The sequence below is a fragment of the Manis javanica genome, chromosome 2 (genome assembly GCF_040802235.1).
Source record: "Manis javanica isolate MJ-LG chromosome 2, MJ_LKY, whole genome shotgun sequence".
Classification (NCBI taxonomy): Eukaryota; Metazoa; Chordata; class Mammalia; order Pholidota; family Manidae; genus Manis; species Manis javanica.
The window spans coordinates 185,198,141-185,222,690 of NC_133157.1; the positions used below are offsets into that span (position 1 = coordinate 185,198,141).

The 24,550-nt window shown below is 40.7% G+C and overlaps 1 protein-coding gene across 6 annotated transcripts in view; it reads right to left on the bottom strand.

The window, feature by feature from the left end:
- SNX31 (sorting nexin 31) overlaps positions 1-24,550 on the bottom strand; it is a 61,761-nt gene that overhangs the window by 15,317 nt on the left and 21,894 nt on the right. For 5 of the 6 annotated variants that reach the window (XM_073229897.1, XM_073229896.1, XM_073229894.1 and 2 more), the window contains 7 exons: positions 24,086-24,196; positions 19,505-19,595; positions 18,433-18,520; positions 15,950-16,019; positions 11,912-12,004; positions 8,340-8,588; positions 1,581-1,694 (listed from right to left, as the gene is read on the bottom strand). In XM_073229897.1, coding sequence (XP_073085998.1) covers positions 1,581-1,694; positions 8,340-8,588; positions 11,912-12,004; positions 15,950-16,019; positions 18,433-18,520; positions 19,505-19,595; positions 24,086-24,196 — 816 coding nt within the window. The remainder of the gene's footprint in view (positions 1-1,580; positions 1,695-8,339; positions 8,589-11,911; positions 12,005-15,949; positions 16,020-18,432; positions 18,521-19,504; positions 19,596-24,085; positions 24,197-24,550) is intronic. The other variant, XM_017644917.3, reaches the window with a different exon arrangement.

Here is a 24,550-nt window from a genome sequence, read left to right on the forward strand (position 1 = left end):
GGCCTAGAAAATATCAGGCCCAAGCCCTCATTTGTATTTGCAAGGCCCACAAGCCACATTTCTGCCTTTTGCATCAGTAGCCCTTGGGTGCATATCAATAAACCCACACTCCAAAGGAAATAAGACCTTACCAGGAATCCTTTAAAAAGATGTTTATTGCACCTCTCTATCCTGATTTAAACTCATTTGCTACAGACTAGATTAATAGACCATAATAAAATTTAACTATTGCACTTAGCATTCTGCTGGGGTGGTGGGTGGAGGGCTGTTTTCACTGCTAAAATCTCTCTATGTCTCTCTAAGTGACTGCAAATCTTGCCTCAGCAAACCACCCTATCGTTTCCCTAAGGGTGTTTTATACTCAAGGTGAACATGAAGACCGTTTTTTGAACTTGGGATTTTGGTTTAGTACTTCCTGTTTTGCAGTGGACTTGGATATCTATTATCTCATGATCGCAACTCTACTAGAAGTAGAATTGAAAAGGAGCTTTGGTTACTTGAAACCAGAAAGTTCCATGAAACTTATGTGATCACCAGGGACTCACACTGAATAGGATGTTAATGCAAAGATTATTTTGATAATTAGGTTCCATTTAGAATTTTTGTACTTTTGATTCTAATTTGAAATAGCTTAAGCTGGCTCAGTAAAAATTTTTCAATTGAATTTGGTGTTTAGAAATTTAGATATTACTTTAGAATTTTTACTCCAATTTTAGTGATAAGCCTGTGGCAGACCTGGATAGCTTACTACCCAATAGCCCTCTTCCCTCCTAAGAAAACCCTGATTTTTGTTTAGGATGACTAAGTGCCCAGCTTCAGGCAATGACTCATACTCATGCTAAACTGATTGGAAATCCTGGTTCTCTTTGCTAAATACTTGATTCCCAGACTCCTTTGCAATTTGGAGTGGTCATGGGACTGACCCTGGTCTAGCCAATGAGGCATAATAGAAAGTTTACTGGTGGATTCTGGGGTAGAGCTTTTGCTTCCAGATAAAGGAAAAGCTGTCTTCTACTTAGGAAAGATCAAGAGAATAATAGGGATGCCAATCATCTACCTCCAGTATTCTTATTAAGATGATTGTATTGTCTAACCCAGGGGTCAGCAAACAAATCCAGGCCCCCACCTGTTTTTATAAAGTTTAATTAGAACACGGGATACCCATTTGTTTACGTATCATCTGTGGCTGCTTTTGTGCTACAGCAACAGAGTTGAGTCATTGCAACAGAAACCATATGAGCCTGAAAACAGCCCTCTGAGCATCTACATCCAGCAGAGTCCCCTATGAAGAAAAGACATTATTTAATAAAAATTTAGCCCCATGGTCTAAGCTACTGGTAAGATGGGTCTTTTGTTATTTGGTTACTAAATTCATTTCTAATTGGTATGAAGGCTGTGGTGATGAGTAAAAGAAAGCAAAAACAAACTAAATAGACAGTATATTACACACCAAAAAGACAGTATGTAGCATATCCTATTATTATGCTCTGGTTAGGTTAGGGTAATGTGCTTTGTCCACCCCAGCGAGCAAGAGACCATCTCTAAACAGAAGGTTTTCATGCTCTGCCCTGAGAACTCACCTGTTTGGTGTAAACAACAAACCACTGCCAGCGACTATTCTCGCTATACTGAAATCTGAGCTCTAAGTTTTCGTTGAGAGTTTTCTGGGGTCCATCTACATCCAGCAGAGTCCCCTATGAAGAAAAGACATTATTTAATAAAAAATTTAAGTGTCTATTATGAACTGGCCAAAATATCAAAGCAAGTGAGACTGTCTCTACTCCCAAGAAGCTATCAGTCCTTCAGAAGCCACAAAAGTAAATCACCACAGTTTGATGTACTAAGTGTTGTAAGGGAAAGATACACAGGTCTCTGAAAGTAAATAGGATGGATACCTAGTCCAGACTAGGAGGGTAAAGGTAAGCTTCCTAGAAGGCAGGTATATGAGCAGAAGCAGAAACAATTCAAGTTGGTCATGTTGGCTTTTTGTTTTGAGGTCTGGAGGAGGTGGGGTGACAAGTGGCTCCTAGTAAAAGAAATAACATATACAAGTAAACTCAGGCATGAGGGAACCTGGCACCTTAGAGACATGGCAAAAGATTGAGTGTGGCTGAAGCACAGGCTGCAAGAAATGCAGGGTAGTGAGAGGAGTGGCTTTAGAGAGGCAGCATGGGGCCAGACCCTGAAAGCCTGAAAAAATCTGTGATTTTTAGCTGTACAGCATTTATCCTTCTTTCACCTAGTAATGGAGTCTCAAATTCCCTTGGGAGAACCTTCCCTCTTCTACTGTGGCTCTTAAGGTGGGACATTCAGGGGACACTGCCCTCCTGGAGGGTGGTCCATGACCCAAACTCAGGCCAAGTGAACAAATATTCTCTGTGCCCCTAATTTGATTCCAGAGCAGAGAGACCCAAGGAGTAGGTCCTAAATAAATAATTCCTTTTTCTTAGAAACTTTGAGCTCCTTTGGTTCCTGATTTTCCTAAGCCTCTGCTTCAGCCTTTCCTTTAAATCAGTGGGTTATCCCCTATCCCTCTAATAAATCCCTTTTTTCATTAGAGCCAGAAGTGTTGGTTTCTATTACTGGCCACCAAAGACCCCTAACTGTTATAGTTTTTATAAGCTAAGTTAAGTAGTCTGGACTTTATCTTGAGGGTAACAGGCATTCATTAAAATATTTTAAGAGCTGGATAATAACATAATTATATTTATATTTTTTAAATGTTGGTCTGAAAGCACCAATGTAAAAAATGAACTGGGAAACAGCTGTTTTCAAACCTTGAACAACAGAGGATAAAGGAGGAAGGAAAGCAAGTGAAGAGAGCCCTATAGTTACCTAGCTTACTGTCGGGAGGAGTTCCAGGATGCAGTGCAGGGAGGGGGAACCCAAACAGAGCCCAGAGGTCTTGCTTAGTCGAGGAAAAAGATATACAAAGAAGTTGAGGTTAGAATTTGTGGGGCAAAAGACTGAAAACAGTTACTTTACACAGAAAAAGAGCTCCAGAGAGGTCCTTTCAGAACTTTGGCTGAATCTGTACATGTGAGACTGGGGAAATAACTACTGGAAAGCATTAGGTTGAACAATTCCAGTTTGTGTTTTTGTCAACCAGAGTAGAGAGACCATAGTAAGAAAGACATTCAGAAAGTCCTAAGAATGGTAGCTAGTGAGTAAAGGACTAAGTTAGCCCTAAAGACTGCTCCTGACCTACCTTAAGAAAGTTTAAAAGGAAGCCTAAATAAATAAATAAAACTAATCCAAGTAACTTAATTGCATGTCAGAATAAAGTCTAATACTCTTTGGAAGAACATAATGAAATCCAGCATTTGATAATGTAAAATTCACAATGTTCAGCACACCATAAAAAATTACCTAGCATGCAGAGGAGGAAAGTATACTGTGCAAACAGGAGAAAAATCAATCAATAGGAACAGACACAGAAATGATAGATGATGGAATCAGGAGACAGTAATATTGAAAGTTATTTTAAATATGCTCCACACACTCAAAAATTAAGAGAAAAACAGCATGATAAGGAGAGAAATGGAAGATCTAAACAAAAAGACCCAAATGAAACTTCCAGATGAAAATACATTATTAGAAATAAAAACATTTTTCTAGAATGTTTTGGCTAGAACATTTGGCTAGAAAAATAACATGTTAGAATCAAAGATTGATGGACTTGAAACTGTAGCAACAGAAACTACCCAAAATGAAGCACAGAGAGAAAAAAGGCCTGAATAAATAAAACCACAGTAAGATGCCACTTCACATCCACTACAATGGCTATATATTTTTTAATTATCTTTTTTAAAAAATTTAAAAAATTTTTTAATTATCTTTTTTAACAAATACTGGCAAGAATGTGGGAAATTGGAAAATAGTCTGGAAGGTCCTCACAAAGTTAATCACAGAAGTACCATTATGGTAGAGTTACCAGTAATTCCACTTCTAGGTATATACCCAAGATAAATGAAAACTTACGTCCACATAAACACTTGTACACAAATATTCATAGCAACATAACTCATAACAGCCAAAAGATAGAAACAAATATCCATCAAAGGATGAATGGACAAACAAACTAGTATATCCATACAATGGAGCATTATTTGGCCATAAAAAGGAATAGGGTACAGATACCTGCTATAATAAGGGTGAACTTTGGAAACATTATACTAAGTAAAAGAAGCCAGTCACAGAGACCACATATGATTACATTAATATGAAATGTTCAGAAGAGGCAACTCTACAGAGACAGCAGATTAGTGGTTTCTTAAAGTTCATGGAAATTGGAGGGATGCAGAGGTGACAGCTAAAGGGTATGGGCTTCTTTTAGAGGTTATGGAAGTATTCTGAAATTGATTGTGGTGATGGTTGCACAACTCTGTAAATATACTAAATGCATATGTTGAACCACTGTGTTGTGTATTTGAAACCATCATAAGATTGTCTATCTATGATACTTTAATTTAAAAAATATACTAAATGCCACTGAATTGTACATTTTGTATGGATGAATTGTATGGTATGTGAATTATACCTCGATAAAGCTATTACAAAGGAAGAGAATGATTGTGAGTTATTGGTGAAAGGATAGACACATAGATCAGTGGAACAGGAGAACCCAGAAATAGATCTAAATAAATATGCCAACTGATATTTATCGAAGGTGCAAAAGCACTTAAATCAAGGAAAGATAGCCTTTTCAACAAATGGTGCTGGAGCAGGTGGGCTTCCATAGACAAAAAAGGAAAGGAACTTTGTTCTACTTCTCATACTCTGTATGAAAATTAACTCAAAATGGATCATGGACTTAAATGTATAACCTGTAACTGAAAAACTTTTAGGAAAAAAACCCTAAGAGAAAATCTTCAAGAACTAGAGTTTGGCAAAGACTTGATACTAAAAGCACTATCTGTAAGAGGAAAAACTGATGAATTAGACTTCATCAAAATTAAAAACTTTTGCTGTGCAAAAGACCCTGTTGTAAAGATAAGAAACTACAGAGAGAAAATATCTGCAGACCATATATCTAACAAAGGAAAAGTATCTATAATATATCATGTACTCTCAAAACTCAACAGCAAAAAAAAAAAAAATTCTTACTAAATGGGAAAAGATATGAAATGACATTTCACCAAAGAAGATATATGGATGGCAGCTAAGTACATGAAAAGATGGTCAACATCATCAGTCATGAGGGAAACACAAATTAAAACCACAATGAAATGCCATTACACACTTAACAGGATGACTGAAATAAAAAAACAGTGACAACACCAAATGCTGATGAGGATGCAGAGAAACTGGATTTTTCCTACCATCACTGGTGGAAATGAAGATTGCTACAGCCCCCCCAAAAACAGTTTGGCCGTCTCTTTAAAAAACTAAACATACAACTTCCACATGACCCGGCAATTGCAATCCTGGGCATTTATCCCAGAGAAATGAAGATTTGTGCTCAAAAACCTGTTCATGAATATTTATAGGTGCTTTAATAATAGCTAATGCTGGAAACAACCAGATATCTTTCACTGGGTGAATAGTTTAACAAATTTTGGGCTTTCTATAACATGGAATATTGCTCAGCAATAAAAACAAACAATTGGTATATACAACAACCTAGATGAATTTTTACCCTCTAAGTACAGTCAATTCTCAGAGTAATCATGTTCTGTTACATCACTGTCAACATTAATGACTGAAGACTGAATTATTGCCCCAGGGAAAATACAGGGTTAGGTTCCTGCAAACCTCTGGTTCACAACATTTTCATCAATTCATCAGTACATAACCCTGTTGGGTGTGTGTTTCAGCAATTTTACTGAGGTAAAATTGATATACAAAAAACTGCACATATTTAATGTGTTCAATTTGCTGACTTGGGACATATGCATATATCCATGAAACCATCACCATAATCAATGTAATAAATATATCCACCATTTCTAAAAGTTTCACGTATATTCCCAAAATGGCATAATTATAGAAATGGGAAACATATTAGTGGTTGCAAGGGGCTAAGGAGAGTCAGGAGCAGGAGAAAGTGGATGTAGCTATAAAAGCCAACACGAAGGTTTCTGTGGTGATGGACATGTTCTGACTCTTGACTGTGAAATGCCAATATTCTGGTGGTGATACTGTAGTAGTTTTGTAAAATGTAACAATTGAGAAAAAGTGGGTAGAGAGTGCATAGATCTCTGTACTGTTTCTTACAAGTGCATGTGAATATACAATTATACCAAAATTAAAAGTTTAAACAATAATTGTTTAAAGTAAAAATAATTATAATGTAGCATGAGTCTTATATATATATGTAAAAATAAAGTCTGGTAACAGATATCACAAAGGATAGAAGGGGAAAATAGAAGTACACTACTGTGAGGTTTTGTGAAGCAGTATAATATTTAACAGTAGACTGTGATAAGTTAAAGATGTGTATAAAAACTGTAAAGTAACCATAAATAAAAAAATTATGTAGCTAAAAAAAAGCCAATGAATGGAATGCATAAAATAATTAATCAAAAGAAGGCACAAGGGAAAAAAACAATAAAACTCAGAAATTGGCAAATCCACAATTCTATTTGAAGATTATAATGTTCTTCTCTCAACAACTGAAAGAACAAGTAGAGAGAAAATGTACAAGGATACAGGTGATTTGAACACTATCAACTGCTTGATGTAACTGACATTTATAGAATATTCCACCCAATAATGGCAAAATACATGTACATAGAACATTTATCAAAGTAGACCAGATTTTGGGTTACAAAACAAGTTCTAGTAAGTTTAAAAGGACTGAACTCATACGCTGTATTTTCTCTGACCCCAAGGGAGAAAGAGTGAGACAGAGAGAAGGATTAGGAGGTTGTTGGATTCATCCAGGCATGAAATGTTGAGACCACGCTGTAAAGACAGAGAGAAGGGGAGGGTTCTGAGGGTTAGCAAGGCCACAGAATGGGTAAGTCTCTATCACTAGGTAAACACACAGGGTAAGAGAGAGGGAAACTTCAAAGATAATGTCAACATGGTTGGTTTGGCATTTAGCAGGTAGTAGTGGGTGTCCTGCTTACCAAGGTAGGGAACAGGAAGAACTCTAGGATGGGAATGAGGGAGAAAGGATTAGTCTGGTTTGGGGAAAGGTTGACTTTGAGGTATCTATGAGGCACCTGGTGAAGATGTCCAGACGGCATTAGGAAATACTGGATGTTTTGACAAGGACCTGGGTAACTGATTTCAGAGAATACATAGAGGAAAGATAGAAATGGAACCCTGGGGAAAACCAGCATTTCAGAATTGGTCAGAGAGAGAAGCAGCTCACAAAAACAGAGGTGGAAAGAGAAGGAATTTTGAGAAAGAAGAGATGGTTGACATCAAACGCCAAGGAAAGGTCTAGTACTGTGCCTGCAAAAAACCTCATGGATTCCATGGATTTAGCAGCTGTGTGTCCTGGTTGCTCTAGTAGTGTTTGTCCTCTACTAGTTAACTTTCTTTTCCTGAGTAAAGAGGATAATCCCTCTTAGCTCTCTAAGTTATTTCAAGAATTTAATCAAACAATAGATGTGGCAGCGCCAGCACAGTACCTGCAGAAAGCAGGCACTCATAAATTTGATCATCAGGGTTTCTCCCACAGAATGGTGGTTGCCATAGGGGAGGGAGGGAGGGAATGGTTGAAGGGGATAAAGAGGTATAGAATTCCAATTATAAAATAAATAAGTCATAAAGATAAAAAGTACAGCATAAGGAATATGGTCAGTAGTATTGTAATGTCTTTCTATGGTGACAGACATGAACTACACTTAACGTGGTAAGCATTCTGTAGTGTATATAGTTGTCAAATCACTATGTTGTACTCCTGAAATCAATATAATATTATATGTCAACTGTTTCTCAATTTAAAAAATAAGGGTTGCTCTTGGGAGAAGATGGCAACATAAATATGACGTCAAGGATCTTTAAGAATAACTCTGCTGGTAAGCATCCAGTTTTCAAGGGTAGAGATCTTGTTAGAACTGAGTACATATTAAGTGCTTAGTAAATAGTAGCTGTTATTTCTATATGCTACTATTTATGCTATAGCCACCCTTCAAGCAGTAGAGAAACCTATTGTTGAAAGGTGGGAAGATTGGCATCTCTACTGCCATAGGCGGAGAAGTTGTAGCCAACAATAGATAGGTTTTACCACTTAACGTGGCTTAGATGCCAGTCCACTGAAGGTACTGATTCAAACAGTAGATCTATCTCCATAGGGCCAACTTTGTCATCCAAAAACAACAGAATTTTTTAATCATAGATAGAGACTTTAAATTATAGATAAGGCACAATGCCAGGATACTCACAAGAAAAGTGACCTGCCAGCACTTCACTCTGTTTATATGGAAAATGACATCCTGGGTCTGGTTATCAGGCAGGGTCACGCAGCAGTTGATCTCATGATTGCCAACAGAAAGAACAACGCTACATCCCGGTTCCGGGTAGTCACAGACACAAGGGTCCAGCTGCACATATCCATAGTGCCGTACATCCTGGGACAGCTCCAAATACTGCTCCAAGGGCAGGGGTGGGGAACAGGAGGAAGCAAAAGACCTCTTGAGGCAGATTAAAAGACAGTTTTTAAATGCAACTGTTTAATAACACTTTGTTAGAAAGTGAGAAGTCTTAGGTAGATGTTGGGACCTCATGTCAGAAGCTACTGCCATTCCAGTAAAATACGTGGAATTGAGTGAAAGCAACTTTTTCTTCTGGACAACATGAATGAAGACAATGCCCCTTGTGCTCTCCGACAATAAGGCCTGGGGAAGTTTCTGATATGTCCTTCTAGGGCTTGGGACCATTTCTGCCTTATTCAACATAGTGTCCCTGCTTCTGGCATAGTGCTTGGTGTAAGCAGTGGGAATGAAAATATTTGATGAATGAATAATGAGTAGAGAAAAGAATAGAGTGAATCAAATGGATAAGTAGATATGATTCTGTCTCAGCAGATTGTGATAGTAAAACAAGCAAAATGTGTACATTTAAAAACACCATCTTTTAAAAAACTAAGCTGAGATCAATGTAGAAGGAAAATAGTTAATTTTTATAGGCTTCTTTACATGGTATGAACTGTGAGAAAACTGATTTTTCCAAAAGCAATGAAATGAGAGCAAGAGTGAGTCTGCTCTTTAAGTAGTTACAGATAGCCCAAGAGTATCAAGGGAACACCTTAATGTGACTTTTAAGGTTTAGCTTTTCCCTCTGCTTCTGATGTGATTTAAGAACAGAGAATACTTACACTTCACACCTGTGGTCCCAGACTCCTGTCCCAACATCTACCTAAGACTTCTCACTTTCTAACAAAGTGTTATTAAACAGTTGCATTTAAAAAGCTGATACCAGCTTGGGATCCTCCCCTTGTTCTTCCAGCTTTCACCAGGGTCCTGCCTGATGGTGGGTGAGATATGTGTGCAGAGAAGGGAGTCCTCACTTTCCACATGGTTGGGTCAGAAAGAACCCAGAGACAATCTGGCTCATTAATGATCCTTTTCTGAAGCAAGGTACTTTTTCTCACCTTCAAGGACTACACACAGTGCTCTCTAATAAAGTGAGACATGTTGAGGCATATGTGATGAGGGACCGCTGACCCTTAGTACAAGGTGGGAGTGATATTTGAGGTTGCTGTCCCTCCCCAGCCACATATTCTGCCAGCTCGCAGGGCTGGACCTAGGCACCCGACTTAGCACACACATGAATTAAGCTGCAGGGCCTCCTGCTGGGTTAGTGAGAAACATCAGAAATGACAGGTTTTAAGTAAATGCTACCTGTGCAGGGATTGGGCAGGGGCTGAGTAATCTTGCCATAGAGCATATAAGGTAGTTTCATGTACTTGCTATAATAGTTTATTATTTATTACATGGTTTGAATCTTTAATTGCTTGCTTTATTGCTTGGTAAAACATTTAAAATTTTTTTGTAATGAACTTTTGGCTGATATGCTCTAAAAAAAAGATGCAAGTGTTTAATTAAGAGTTATGCTGCATTTCTGAAGAAAGTTGGTGATGAATAACTCTCAAAATCTTCGTTGGCGTTTGTCTTTCAACAGGAGGTGTAGTGATATTACTAATTATATGAAAACTAGAAGACAGAAATCTACAAGGATTATCTCCTTGAAAATCCGTTCTTTAAAAAAAAAAGAAAATTAGTTCTTTTTAAGACTGCACCTGAAAAAGATAATTTAACATGTATAACTGCAGAAAGTATGTCCATATATTTTAATCTATATCAGGGGTTGGCAAACTTTTCTGTAAAGATCCATATAGTAAGTATTTTCGATACTGCAGGCATATGGCCTCAATTGCAACTACTCCCCTCTACCACAAAAGCAGCTTTAGACAATACATAAATGCATGAGCATGGCTGTGTACCAATAAAACTTTATTTATGAAAACAGTGGCCCACAGGCCATAGTTAACCTATCTCTGATTTAGATCAAATGACTGCTTCTCTGAACTAATTTCAGTCATTTTCAATTCCAAGTTTTCTTTGTATGTGTCTATCAAGTAAAGCAATAGTTGTTAATATGCTGGCTCCATTAGCAAAGGAAAAGCTTCGCATACACTTAAATAATGCTGGTTTTATATCATTATCTTTAGATGTTTCAAGAGAAAATCAGTTAATTTGAATCTAATTATGTACTCAAAGTAAAGTTTTTTAAAGACCATCATTACAGACAGTATGTTAAAATCAGGTAAAATGATCATCATAGAAAATAAAATTTGTTTTGTGGCAAAAAACATAACCACAAATTTTGGTAGAGCACAGCACACAGTAAAAACAATATTATTACTAAACTATTGAATTAAGACTTTATAGAGCAGGAATGTACTTAGAATTTGTAATTGTACCCAACAATTGTACCCAAAAGTCAGCTCTTGCCCCACACCACTCAATCAAATAACAGCAGTATTTCATCCATCAAAATAGACACTATAATTGTCAAAACGTAAAACACATAGAGAAACTGAAGTCTAAAATTCTTATGATGAAACTCTGGTGTAATACCAAGGAGAAAGAAAATACTAAACTGTGGCAGTACGCTCTTCCCTTTCTTAGTTCCTTTTTTTTTTTTTCTTACAGCCCATCGATAAAATGAGTCTCCAGATATCTGACCCTTTGAAGAATTACTTTCTATATCAACCTAAATATAAATGAGTCCTCTAAATTTCATTTGCATCTTGTCCAAAATCAATGCTGTAGAGGTGAACACTGGCAAAAAGAGGGGAAAAAAAGTCAACACAATGAACCAGAGGCCAATTTCTTCTGTTAAAATATGTCTTGTCTGTCAGACTCATATACATTGCTTGGGGACAGGGGAGTGTAATTTGGTGCCAACTTTACGGAAGCTTTAAAAATAGATGGTTAGGAATATTTTCTAAGGAATAATACAACATGTACTCAAAGTCAGAGGATGTTGGCTGCAGTGTTCAGGGACCTTCAGCCATGAACCATGCCAACTGTTGGGAATCCACAGGGCATGCATAACTTGGACATAGTCCTGGACCTCATGGTGCTTGCTGCCAAAGTGACTTACAGCAGCAAAAGCTGGAAACTACCTGACTGCAAATAATGGGAAATTGGTTAGTAAAGAGATAACATCATTATAAAACAGAATACTCTCTGGTCATAAAAAGTCATGTTGAGAGTCTGTATTAACTTGGCAAAAGACTCACAATACATTGCCTGTATTTTGTTAGAATCTTTAAACAACAAGTATTAATTTTATAATCAGAAAAATTAATAAAGCTATTCTCATTTTTTAAAAGAGCTCAATTTTCTATGCTTGACAGGTTACTAAAAAATTATTGAAATAGCTCAACTCCAGTATGTTTCTTTAACTCCCTCCCAAGGGAGTTTTCTTCATGCAGTATTTGATTCACCTTTGTTTGGTTGTCTTCTTTCTGGAGAGCCTCTAATTTCTGCTTCTGCATCTCTGTGGGTTTGGCCCATTCTTTTTCAATGTCTTGAATTGCCTAGAAACAACATAAGGTATAAAATTAGCAGACTTAGCAGATGTGAATTAATCTGACAAAAACATACTCATATATGAAAGGCTATAAAAACAGCCCCAAGTAGAGATATACATATATAGAGAGAGAGTTAGCATATTATAAAGGTTACTTTTTAAACTAGTGGGTGTAGAAAGAGACTGTTCAACAGTTTGGGAACAACTGGCAGCACTTGGGAAAGAAATTAAAAGTCAGCTCTTGCCCCACACCACCCAATCAAACCAACTCAGATGGAGCAAAGATTTCAATGAGAAAAAAGAAAGAAAAGAACCAGAAGAAAATAATAAATACCTGATCTTGAGGTAGGGAATGTATTTTTAAGTTACAAAGACAAAATGTCATTACAAAGGAATATATAACTACATGAAAATATAAAACTTTTGCACATAAAAACTACCAAGAATAAAACTAAGAAGTAAATGACAAACCAAGGAAAACGACCACCTGACATGTGGTAAAGAGTTAATATTGTTTATATAAAGCAATAGTAAAAAATATAAACATCCCTAAAAGGGAAATGGACAAAGGATATGTGTTAGTAATTGGCAAAAAGAAATTCCAAATAACAAATATATATTCAACTTCAAATGATCTAAGAACAATATATTGCACCTCAACTTGGCAAAGACTAAAACGTGTAATATTCAGGGCTGGCAAGGTTTAGGGGTAACAAGTTCTGTGTAAATTTAAATTGGCACAATTAGCCTGTGTGGCTTTTATTTATTATGCTGTAAGAGTTTTCCACCAGTCCTCAGTCGGATGTTAATCCCTCAAGGGAAAACTGTATCCTTCACCTCAGTGTATCTTATCCAATGTCTCACATCCAGAAAAGGCCCAATAATGCCTTGACAATTATTAGGCACTTATTTGTACCTTAGTCTGACGGTAAGTCTGTGCTGCGTCCCTCAGTGATATTGGCAGGTTATGTATTACCTCCAAGAGGAGAATGAAAAGCCAAACGCAGTTTTTGACATTTCTGTTCAGTTTGGGGAGAAGCAGATGGGTTTAGAGAGAAGAGTTAATATTTGTTGAGAACCTGTTTTAGACAGGCTTTCCCATTGACTTTTTTCAAATGTTTCTGTGGAGTGGTTACATTACCCTCATTTTATAGGTGGGTAAACTGGGGTCCAGAGAGGTTATGACTGTCAAGACAACTAGCAAGTAAGTGGCATGAGTGGGATTAAAACCCAGGTCTGACCACTACACCAAGCCCTCCTACCCTTGTCCAAGCCTCTAAATCCTTCATGTGTAGGCAGCTACCCACCCTAAGACTTTCTCCTGGTCCACAGCTGTTCTCAAAACTGAAACTATATATCATACCAAAATGGAATCAACACAGACATGAAGAACTAAAAACCCTTTTCTTTCCTGAATTCTACTCGATGTTAGAGGGGACTATAACTGTAAGGATGATTAGCACAGGAAAATGATATCAAAGAGAAAACATGGCTAAATAGAGAAGATAAACAGCAATTATGGCAGTAGGTGCAAACCAGAGATACATCATTCATCACTAGGGGACCCAGGACTCTCAAACAGAGATTTAAATATCCTCCATCAGAGGTGCATATTTTTTCTCACTACCTTTGAAAAGATTTGACCCTGATTATAGGTTCACAAGTCATCACTCAAGTATATTATGTACAGTACCTCACTCCAGACAATGGGAGTCAAGTTTGTAGACATATGTCTCTACTCAGTTTTATGGTTTCCTGAAGACTGGCTGATGGAGAATTAGGTAGAACCTACTTTTTTAAGTTGAGTGAAATCACATAAGCCATGGTTTTCAGGAGCTTCAATCACACATATTCTAGTACCCTCCAGAGAGGGTACAGCAGTGAGAAATGGAGAGCACCCTTTAACAAGGCGTCAATCATGCAGCCCCAGCCGGTTGAAGCGTGCCAGAGATGCGAGTAGGCTGGACTCGGCACAAGGGCACTGGCAGAGGAGGTACTGGGGGACTAATGAGGCTAATGATCTACCCATGCTCCCCTTGCCAAGCCACAGGCCCTGACATGAGGGTAGGCCCACCTGGAGGAAAAGCAGGCCTAATTTTCACTAAGTCACTATACATGCCAATGGTGGCCCTGCTGAAATGCAGGCTCAGAATTGATTAAGCCTCAATATTTTTGAGAAAATCCAGAAATTTATACATTTATATGCAATCTTCCATTTTGTTAATGTCATTCAAGTTTTTTAAAAAAGAAGAAAGAAATGCATTGGAGGAGCCACTTTTGTGTGACACTAAGCAAAATCACTGCCAATTAAATTATGACACAGTGCCTCATGGCAGTCCTGTGCAGTGCATGAACTGGCCATGCCAACCTTTCCTGGCTGGTAATTGCTTTTCCTTTCTTCTGAGGCATTTGGTGACATCTCCTGCCTTCAGCTGCACTACTCAGCCTGTCCTAGGCATCCTTTTCCATACATCTCAGTGTAAAACAGAACAGTTCCCTCTCTCAGGGTACATAAAGTGCCTGGCTGTTGCTTTGCAAGAAAATATGGAACTGTGGTCAAAGACGAACATTTGCTCTACTAATATAAGTGAGAACCCTACCACTCTTTGTTTTTCTGTATAAATGATAACTCCCATTCAATTCAGAATCACAGTGTGAACTTTTCAAAGTAATTCTGAAAGACAATGAGGCTCAACACATGTAATATATCAACAATACACACAGCTCAACTAAAGGGAAATCAAGATGAACAGCTATGTCTCAGTTAGTTATTGCTGCGTAAGAAACCACTCCAAAAGCATTTATAATGCTAAATGATGGGAATGCTAAGAAGAAAATAAAGCAAGTATGCCAAGATTTGGAGTTGAATCTGAGTGAGACAGAGAGCCTTGGGGGGCTTGAAACAGGGAGAGGGCCCCACCACTCTGCCTGCTGCCTGGGGACAGACTATGGGATATTCTCATGGATCCTTAAAAGAATGTTTCAAACCTTCCTCCCAGAATTGTCAAGCCAGGCCTCAGAAAGCATCAGGCCTCTGAAGATGCTGACTTGGTGAGGGTGAACACTGTTGGGGAGCTGGTGAAGCAGGAGGGGGAACAGAGGTGGGGGGTAACTGGAGGTGTACCATGGTGACAGCATCTGCGCAGCAGAAGCTCCATCAGAGGCAGGGAAAGGGAAGGAGGCCAAACTCTAAATTTACTTCTCTGGGGTCTGGGGGGTAGGGGTAGGCAGGACCAACTACATAATTTGCAGTGTCTAATGCACAATGAAAATGCAAGATCCCTTGTTCAAAAATTGAGAATTCCAAGATGGTGACAGCAGAGTATTAAACAAGTGTGGGGCCCTTGTGAGCACAGGGCCCAGTGCAGTTTCACAGGTCATGTGTCCATGAACCTGGCCTTACGTGCATGTATGCTACTTGCTGACTCAGGGTAAAAGAAGGGTGTGCTAAAGTGAGATTTAGGGACCACATGTGATTTTAAATTATCAGGGATATCCTTTCTGGGTTCATGTACGTGAACCTAGATGATGGTGTGTCAGCTGCAATTTCAGAGAGATTGTTAAAATGGAGGTAGAGTTCTTGTTTTACCCCAGAGCTTTATTTCTTTTTAAATTCTTGTTTATTCTTACTGTGGTAAAATATAATAATGTTTATCATTTTAACCATTTCTAAGTAAACAATTCAATGGCACTAAAAACATTCACAATGTTGTGCAACCATCATCACTGTCTATACCTGACCCTTTCCCATCATCCCTAGTAAACATTCTGGGTGCGCTGGTAACTCCTTCTCTCCCCCAGGCCTTTGTAACCTCTGTTCTACTTTCTGCTTCTGTGAACTTGCCTATTCTAGATATGTAAATAGAATTCTTAACTATTACAATTTTTCTAATGGTTTCAAACTCAAATGGCCTATAATATATGGCATCTCAGTGTTCTTGGGTTCCCTCACCTGCATATAGATCAAATCTACAGCTGTTCTGCAGTCCATCAGCATGGAGTCGAGGGATGGGTCCATGTACCTGTGTAATTCAGGAGCCACAAGTTAGTTCATGACATGGCTAATGGGCACAGCTGGGAGCAAGTGCTCTCTGAAGGGGTGGCCCTCTGCACGTTGACCAAGACCCTTTTCTAACAAAGCCACACCTCTCTACGTGCCTAGCTTTCAGTTTGTCCCCCGACCTCTTCCAGTTCCTATTTCCTTTATACTTTGAGTTCTTGCCAGGTGGGCTCTGAGAGTAAAGATGCAAAAAATAAAGCTTTAGGGGAATGTTCCACATCCTGTTCATACTCAGCCCCAAGCTTGGACACCAAGTCCCGCATGCCTTTCCCCATCCACAGTACCTGGGACATTTAACCTGACCACCCCCATGTCCGTATCACCGCCCGAATCCCGGCCAACCCTCCTCTCTTGCCGTGAGCTGCTCCAGGAACCTCCTCATCAGGCTTTCTGCCTCAGTCCTGTTCCCTCAATCTCTGGCTACACATTCTAACTGGAGTGATCTTTCCCAAATAACCTTTCGGACTTCCAGGAATTCGACCGTTTATCCAGCTTGCCTCCAAGACCCCTCATGGGACACCCAGCTTTCATTTCCAGCTCCACCTCTTACTCCCTCCCCTCCCACACTCTACATTCCAACCATGTTTTCTCTCCTCTCCCTCACTGTGGCAGACCATTCCCCTCGCCGACCTCCTTCCCTGACTTCCCTGCCTCTCCTAGCAAGCCTCATCCTCATGCCCCTCCTCTGGCCCTCCTCCCCATGCCTAAGTGAGCAACCCATCCCCTGTGCTTCCTTAGCACCCTGAATTTACCTTCATCACTGTTCTGATCAAATTAATCTTGACATCATGTGTGCAGACCTCTGAGCCCAGGGGCTGGGTCTTATTCAGAGGTGGCCCTCTGGATCTTGCAAAGAGCTAAGGCTCCATGTCTGTCTAACAAATCCAGAATTGCTGGGATGAGCTGAAATTACTGTTACTGTATAGGCATAGTAGCATGCTAAGAACTAACAGAAAAAGTCAGGAAAGGGTGCACTCTGGCTGGTCTAGAACCAGTGTGAAGGCAGAGGTAAGAAGGATCACTGTGTAGATCTGTACTCAGAAATGCAGAGTCAATAGCCTGATGAGACTGTCGCACACTAGGGAAAGGATGAAAATGTTCCTCGAGGATCAACGTCATGCTGGGGGATGGGGAGAAGCAACTGAAGCACTCCTGCTTATACCCATTTAGCTATTCTTCCCATGCACCTCAGGGGCCCTTGTGTGGGAGGGAATTATTGAGCATATGGGATGTCTTTATGTAACTGTCACAATAATTGCATGAGGCTGACTCTATGATTAGTATTTCCATTTTCCAGAAAAAGAAACCAAGGCTTAGAAAGCTTGAATAACTTGGCTAACATTACTCAGCTAAACTCTGAGAGTGCTGGGGCTTAGATTCATGTACTCTGAGCCCAGGAACAACTGTGCTCAGCCACCCACTCAAACAATCAGCTGTTAGAAGAACAGCTACTCTATGAACTCTTACCTGGAACTGCTAAAGCTTTTTCCTTTTCCCCTTCTCAGGGTTCTGTGCCACAGACTTTGACAACTTCTCAGAATATTTTGGAGTACCAGTAATACAAACTTCTGGCCTTGCTGGAAATAGCCTTTCAAAACTCAAAACTACAGATTGGAGCTCCAGCAAGGCATCATAAGGTCAAGCTAACTACTATTCCTAGATTTCTAAATGTCTTCTGTTATAGCTTCTGTGCTCAGATTACAGAATAACTACAGAATAACCAAAGAAGCAATCCCATAAAGCCATGGTAATAAGCACTGGGAACTACAGATTACAGGACGTGTGTAGGGTGTGGGGTGGGGGAGTGTCCTGCTTCTTGTTATTCTCTGTTTGCTCTCCATTAGGCCCCTTGCTTCTGGGGTCAATGATACTATTTTCTGCAAGGTGTCCTTTGACTTTGGAATATGGCCAGTCCTGGTATATATGCATTTATGTTAGAATCCTTTAGGAAGGCTGAATACTCAGAGTCAAATTCACTGCAAGTTGGCTGAGCCCGCCCTATGCCTTCAGGGAATACCACAGTTCAAGAGATGAGTCAGAGCTGCTGAGATCCTTCCATTACCAGTAACCCATTCCAGCATAACTCCACTGCCAGCAGTTCCTCATCATTACCTGCTTCGATCCCCACCCCAACAGGCTGTTTTTTAAGCTTTACCCTCATGGTTGCCATGCTCATGATAATATCCCTCAAATATTTACTTGAGCCCAGGACCAATATTTTGATTCATTTCCTCCCTCTCTTCTTCACTGCTCCCCAAGCTCCTGGTTTCTCTCTGGCTCTTGGCCTGTGAGCCGACATGGTGAGACTGACAAGTCCTGACGGACAATGGTAAGAAGTCCTCAAATACCTGCCGACACAATGAATGCTCACTCACCACTTCCTGAGGCCAACCTTGCAGTTTTCCACTTCAGAACTTCGAAGGCTAACATAAGGGAGCTCAAAGTCCACCAATTTTTTCATGACTAAAGAAAGGGGAAAGGGAGCAGTACAAACAGGTTACACACAGTGGCTTTAAAATGAGAAAATAAAGCACTACTATTGGAAAGAGTAAGATCGCAATAACATTCTTTCCATTTGCACATAACTTTTAACTTTGTAAAGTTCATTCAAAAATAAATAGCATTTGATCCTCACAAAATACCAGCACTGAATAGGGAATATTTTACACTGTGATGCAGATGAGGAAACTGAGGCCCAGAGAGGCCTAGTGCCTTCGCCAGCACCCCACACATCCTAGCGGCTGAGCCAGCACCCCAGACACCCTAGTGGCCGAGCCGGCACACCACACATGCTAGTGGCCAAGCCAACACAAACCCCTAAACTTCCAACTCAGAACCACCTCTGCACATCTTCTTGAGGACATATGTAAGCTACTTTGAGATTCTAATACCATTTCACAGCTTAAAACATTGTAGTATCTGGAAATGTACTGTAGAAAAAAAAGCTATGTGAATTGTACTGCCCTCTTTTACTATCTCATATTTTTTTAAGAATCTAAGAACTTATTTAAATCATCCACATTTTGTAGCAAATATTCCTTAACAAATGATGGTGAAATGCTGGTGTGATGGGCTATCCTGATGTGTGGCATCTAGCACTCCATTCACAAGGGGTTGTGGCATGGCTGATGGTTAGCAGCCAGAGGCAAGGGTGACAAGGACATCAGGACTGGGACTAGAGCACAGGAGGAAGTGCAGTGCTGGAAAGACCTTGCTCCTGTCCATGCTACCTCTCTGGAGCTGTTAGTCCCTGACTCATCCTGAACACAAATACAACCTCCCATCCCCAAACTTTTGATCCACAGTAGTAGGGACCACACACTGGGGAGATCCCCGAGCAGGGGTGTGACCAGCCCCTCAGCTGTGACCCTGTGTCTCCTGGGCTGAGTGCCTGCCCACACTTGTCTACACTGGCTCCTGGCTGCCTTGCATTCCTTCCCTCCTTACCAGAAAGCTTGCTCTCCTGGCAAAACTGAATGAGAAACAGGCCAAAGTAGCCCAACAGCTCTCGACACAGTCCAATTTTGTGTGACACCACCTTTAATTAAAGACAAGTAAAAAGGGGAAAACTTAGGAGGGTCCATCATGCTTCCTGGGACATGCAGAATGCAAAACTGCCATCAATTAAAATTGCTTTAATGGAATGGGAACATTAAATCTTTTATGAATCTATAAATGGTACAGTCATTAAAAAAAAACACTTAGACCAACTTTACATTTCCCTGTATGGCCCCGGAAGATGACTGGTTAGCCAAGACGGGTAAGATTCCTCAAGGGAGGAACAACCTAAGACAGGCACAGTCGCAGGGGGGCCATCAGGTGAGAATTTGGGGATCAACAGAGGTGAGGCTCAGAACCTCACCCCCCCTGCTTTGAGAGAAATCTTCTGCATCCGTGGATGTTTTGCTGCCCTTGTCTAGCCTGGATTAATACTTAGTCCATAGGCACACACCTGATCATCTGATCATCTACATTTGCCCTCTTACAGCACTAAACTATGTTTTGTACCTTTATCTTGCATCTACCTACCACTTCAGCATTTTATTTAAAAAAATAATAATAATAATAATAAAGGGAGAAATGTGGGATCCACATATAAATCAAGTACAAAAATCAAACGAATATTCATATTTGACCTGATTGTTTATAGGTCATAATGCGTGATCAAAACTGAAAGTTTCTGTGATGAATGCCCTTGTACTGTTCACCATGTAAGAATTTATTCACTATGTAAGAATTCGTTCACCATGTAAGAACTTGTTCATTATGCTTCAGAAGATTGGAGACTGACGAGAATTAGACTTGAGATGGATTAATGATTGTACATTGAGCATTGACCCCCTTATATTGAATTTTATTGTTGTTAACAACCATTTGATCAATAAATATGAGAGATGCCCTCTCAAAAAAAAAAAAACCACTTAGAAATAAAAACAAATTAGATTGAAAGAAGTGAAATCCAGTTCCAACACAATGGGCATGAATTGGCCTCAGCTCAGGCTGGTTGTCCCACCTCAGATACAGAGGCATCTCTGGGATCATTTCTGTCTTTATTGCCCACTGGAGGGCAGCAGTCATTCTCCACCCACATCTGTCCTATGATAACTGCCCCTGGGACCCACTCACCAATTTACTTTCCTGTGGGTGGGATTATCAGACACAGTTTCCCCAGTTGGCTGGCATATAAACTGCACAAGTTACTGTCTGCCTCTGATATCCCAGACCTGTTTCTGACGTACTCTACTATGGTCAAGTCTAATTTACTACGGTGTTTGCTCAGTGAAACCTCAGGTCTGCAGGCACAGGCTGCTGTCATTTTATATTCCTCTCTGACGTTTATATCAAATGGCTTTCATTTCAACACCAATGGCTTTGTTTTCACCAGTGGGTCATGAAGCTGTAACCTTGTAACATTTTACATTCATTCATCTTCCCTTAGCAAGAACTTCTAACCACTGTAGATTCTTCCCCTCTCCACCCTCTTTGAGACTGGACTCCTGAGTGACTGCTTTGCATGCCTCGTCTGGATTCCTAGATCACCTTTGTAACTCTCCTGGATTTGTCTGTAAGGCACTGTGCATGAGCTGACATTTTAACCATGGCTCCAAGTTGTCAAAGTGACAGCTGCACAAATACAGGCTCAAAGGGGTACTTTCCTTGTCAGAGATCTGTAAATTACCTCATCAGATGGTCTCATTAGGTGGATGGTATGAGTGGGTGCCCTGAGTAAAGCTTTAAAAATCAAGAAGAGTCTGGGAACTTTCACAACTTTTACTCAATGTTTCCCCCCACTCTCTGTCTTTCTACCTTATTCCTCCTCCCTTTGCCCTTTGGTGTGTAGAGCTGAGTGTGTGTTGGTAGGTACAAATTGTAAAGACACATTTTCCTGGAGAAACATGACTCATGGCCACTCAAATTTGATTTCTGTCTGCTCTGAGTCCTTCAGGCATGGGAAAAGGAAGATGAAGAAGCATTTTATAATTTATAAAGACACACATACAAGCACCTTTTGAGAGGAGTAAGGTCAACAAAAAGAGACACAATAAAATTTCCTTCATAGTACAGGTTAAAAATGATGTTTCAAAACACAAATACCACCAATAAAACTATATCACTACAAATGCATAAATAATGGCAAAGAGATTTTAGCTTGTAGCTGATCCTTAAAGAGCCCAGAAGGATAGAGGTGAGGTAAACAGGAGAAACAAAGTGAGTTTGGTGACAAGCAAGCCTGAGGGGGTATAAACAACGAGTTTTAATTACAAAATCTAAATGACATTTGTATGCAAACTAGAGAATTTCCTGGTCCCTAATTCTCATCTCTGCCTGGCAAACACTCACTTTACCTTTCACAGAAAACAACACTTCAGGAGTAGATTCTCTAGGTAAATTTACCTGATGTTAATGATGTCAGTGTCCTGGGTTTTAATTTCTCACAAACCCATGCAATTGGAAGAGGGAAAGTACATTTTTCTGAGATCACAAATGTACCTCATTACACTGAACTATTTATTAGTTACCAGGGAAACTCAACAAAACAGATGGTATTATGAAATCTTTAACTTACTGCCCTACTCAATACTTACGAGCACTCCCCTTCCAGTACCAAAAAAAACAATGAGAAATCACCATAACCGCCACTACTGATAAAACATGAGCTACTTCTGTAATTACTCAGATATTGTCTCGAAAGGTTAAGTAACTTACCCACACTCACAGCTACAATATGGCAGAGCTATCATCTGAATCCAGGCTTGTCCTTGTCCCAGCAGATGAAGAGACCCCAGACTCCTACCAGCAGCCAACAACTGCCTGGGTGGGCCAGTGAGTGCGTGTGTGAGAAACACGTCGGTAATGATGTCCTGGGGCAGGGCAGGTGTTCTCCAGTTCTCCAGAGGCCCAACCATTCCCAAATGCTCTTACATCCTACAGCCGCACCCTCAGCTAGCTGCCAGGCCCCAGAGGTATCTGAGTTGTGGTCCCCACACTCACTCATTACTGTCCTTCTTCTCCTTCACTTATGTGTCTGTCACCTGCTTTGTAGGTCCCAGGAGGGCAATTTAAGGAACTACGTTTTTGTTAGTTTTGTGCTTTGGGGCTTTTTGTTTTTTTTGGTATGAATTCCCTCAAGCATTAAGCATTAAGGCCCTTTGTTGCTTTTTAGAAGGATCAATCTGGAAACCAGTACAGAAGATTAGCAAAACTGGAAGCAGGGAGTTGAGTTCTGGGGCTGCAATAGGAATCTAGCTGAGAAAAAATGAGGGCTCAGACTAGGGGCGTGAGGATGGACAGGAGGAACTGGGGAGAGGGGATGAATAGGAAAGAGCTTTGGGATACAGTGTCAGTGGGATTCAGGGCTGAGAGAAGAGGAGCCGGGTGGGGGTAACTTCTCCAGGCCTGACCTCAGCACCCAAGTGGCTGCTGATGTCATTCAAACAGGTCAGCAACACAGGAGCCAAGAAAAGGTTGTGTGTGGTAACTTTAGTAGGAATAAAGGTCCAAAATAATCATTCTTGGACAAAGCCAACATCTAGGGAAGGGCTGTCTCTCAATCTGGGGACGCAGACTGCTCTTCTGAGGCTAGGAGGGCAAAGGCGGGCTTGAATGTAGGCTAGAAAGAAGGGCCATGCAGAGGGGAAGACCGACAAGACCTCAGGTAAAGGCAGGCTGGAGAGCGGGGAGCCCAACAGGGAGTGCTTCTGTTCCAGCTCCCAGGGCTTCAGATACCATGACCCCAGCACAAGAACTTTCTGCCCTTGGAAAGGTCCTAGAAACTTTCCAACATCCTCTGTTCATACATTTATATTCTCCCTTGCATGTGTCTCTGGAGGACTGAAACTAAAACCCTCCAAAGGAAAAGCGTCTGGGAGCAGTGCGTGGGTATGAAAAGACAGTGCCCCCTCCGCAGCCCGGCCTGGAGGCAGAGCTGAAAACGGCCCCACCTGAAGAAGGGGAGGACGTTTTCTGGGTCCCGTCCTTGGAGTCCCTGGAGAACTGACCACAGCTCAGGTCTGGCAGTCCAGCCCCAGACCCCGGCTTCCTGCGGTGCTGGCTTCAGGGATTTTCCCAATGGGGGAGGAGGAAAAACTCCCTCAGCCTTCGAGGAATCTCCATCGACTCTGCCAGAACCTGTTACCAGTTCACCAGGGACAGCCTGTTTCAGACTCATCTGGGCCCCACCCGCCTTCCTGCTCCCATCCTGGGGCATTCCATAAAAATGCGCTTTGCATATTTCCAGGGCACATTGCTGGCTGACTTCCAGAGAACTGACAGCAGCCTTAGGAAGGACCTAAGAAATCTCTGGAAAGGGTGCTGCGGGAACAGCAGAACCAAAGAGGTGCTGAAGACTGGCTGGAGCTGAGATTCCTCAGTCAGTCTCCCAGAAAACCCCATCATCTCTATAAATAAGTCATCTAGAAAAAGGTGACAGGCAGGAAGCTTCCAGAAGATAATGGTATCCTAGTCCCTGCCTTCAAACAGAATGATTCCCAAAGTCAGTCCTGCAGCTGAAGTCGAGACACAGTTTACCTCTAGGACTCTTTCGGCAGTGTCTGAGGTTAGAATTTCAACTTGAATATTTCTTCCATCAGGCAGATACACATCCAGAGAGGCTCTCTTGGTGGTGACACTAAATGTATCCTGTAAGCAAAAGGAAAGCACGGTAAGTAGCCCCAGCAGCACCCAGCAGGGGGGCACACTGCAGGGGGAGCAGTCAGCGGCTGCCTCTCCCCGGTCCCTTGCAGGCCACAGAACTCAGAGGCACAAGGGAGCTGAGGGCAGAGATTTGGGAGATGAGATTTCAGGGGTGGGGTGGGGGTAAGGAGGGGCTGAGGCAAAGCAGGGACATGCAGCTTGAATAATTTCCAAATAAACAACAAGGCATCCATTTTAGGAAAAATGCTTTTGATAAAATCATCTACATGACCCTTGATCATCTTAGATTTTAACTGTCATTTTGAATATTTCCAGGCATCCCTAAAAGCCCATAATATG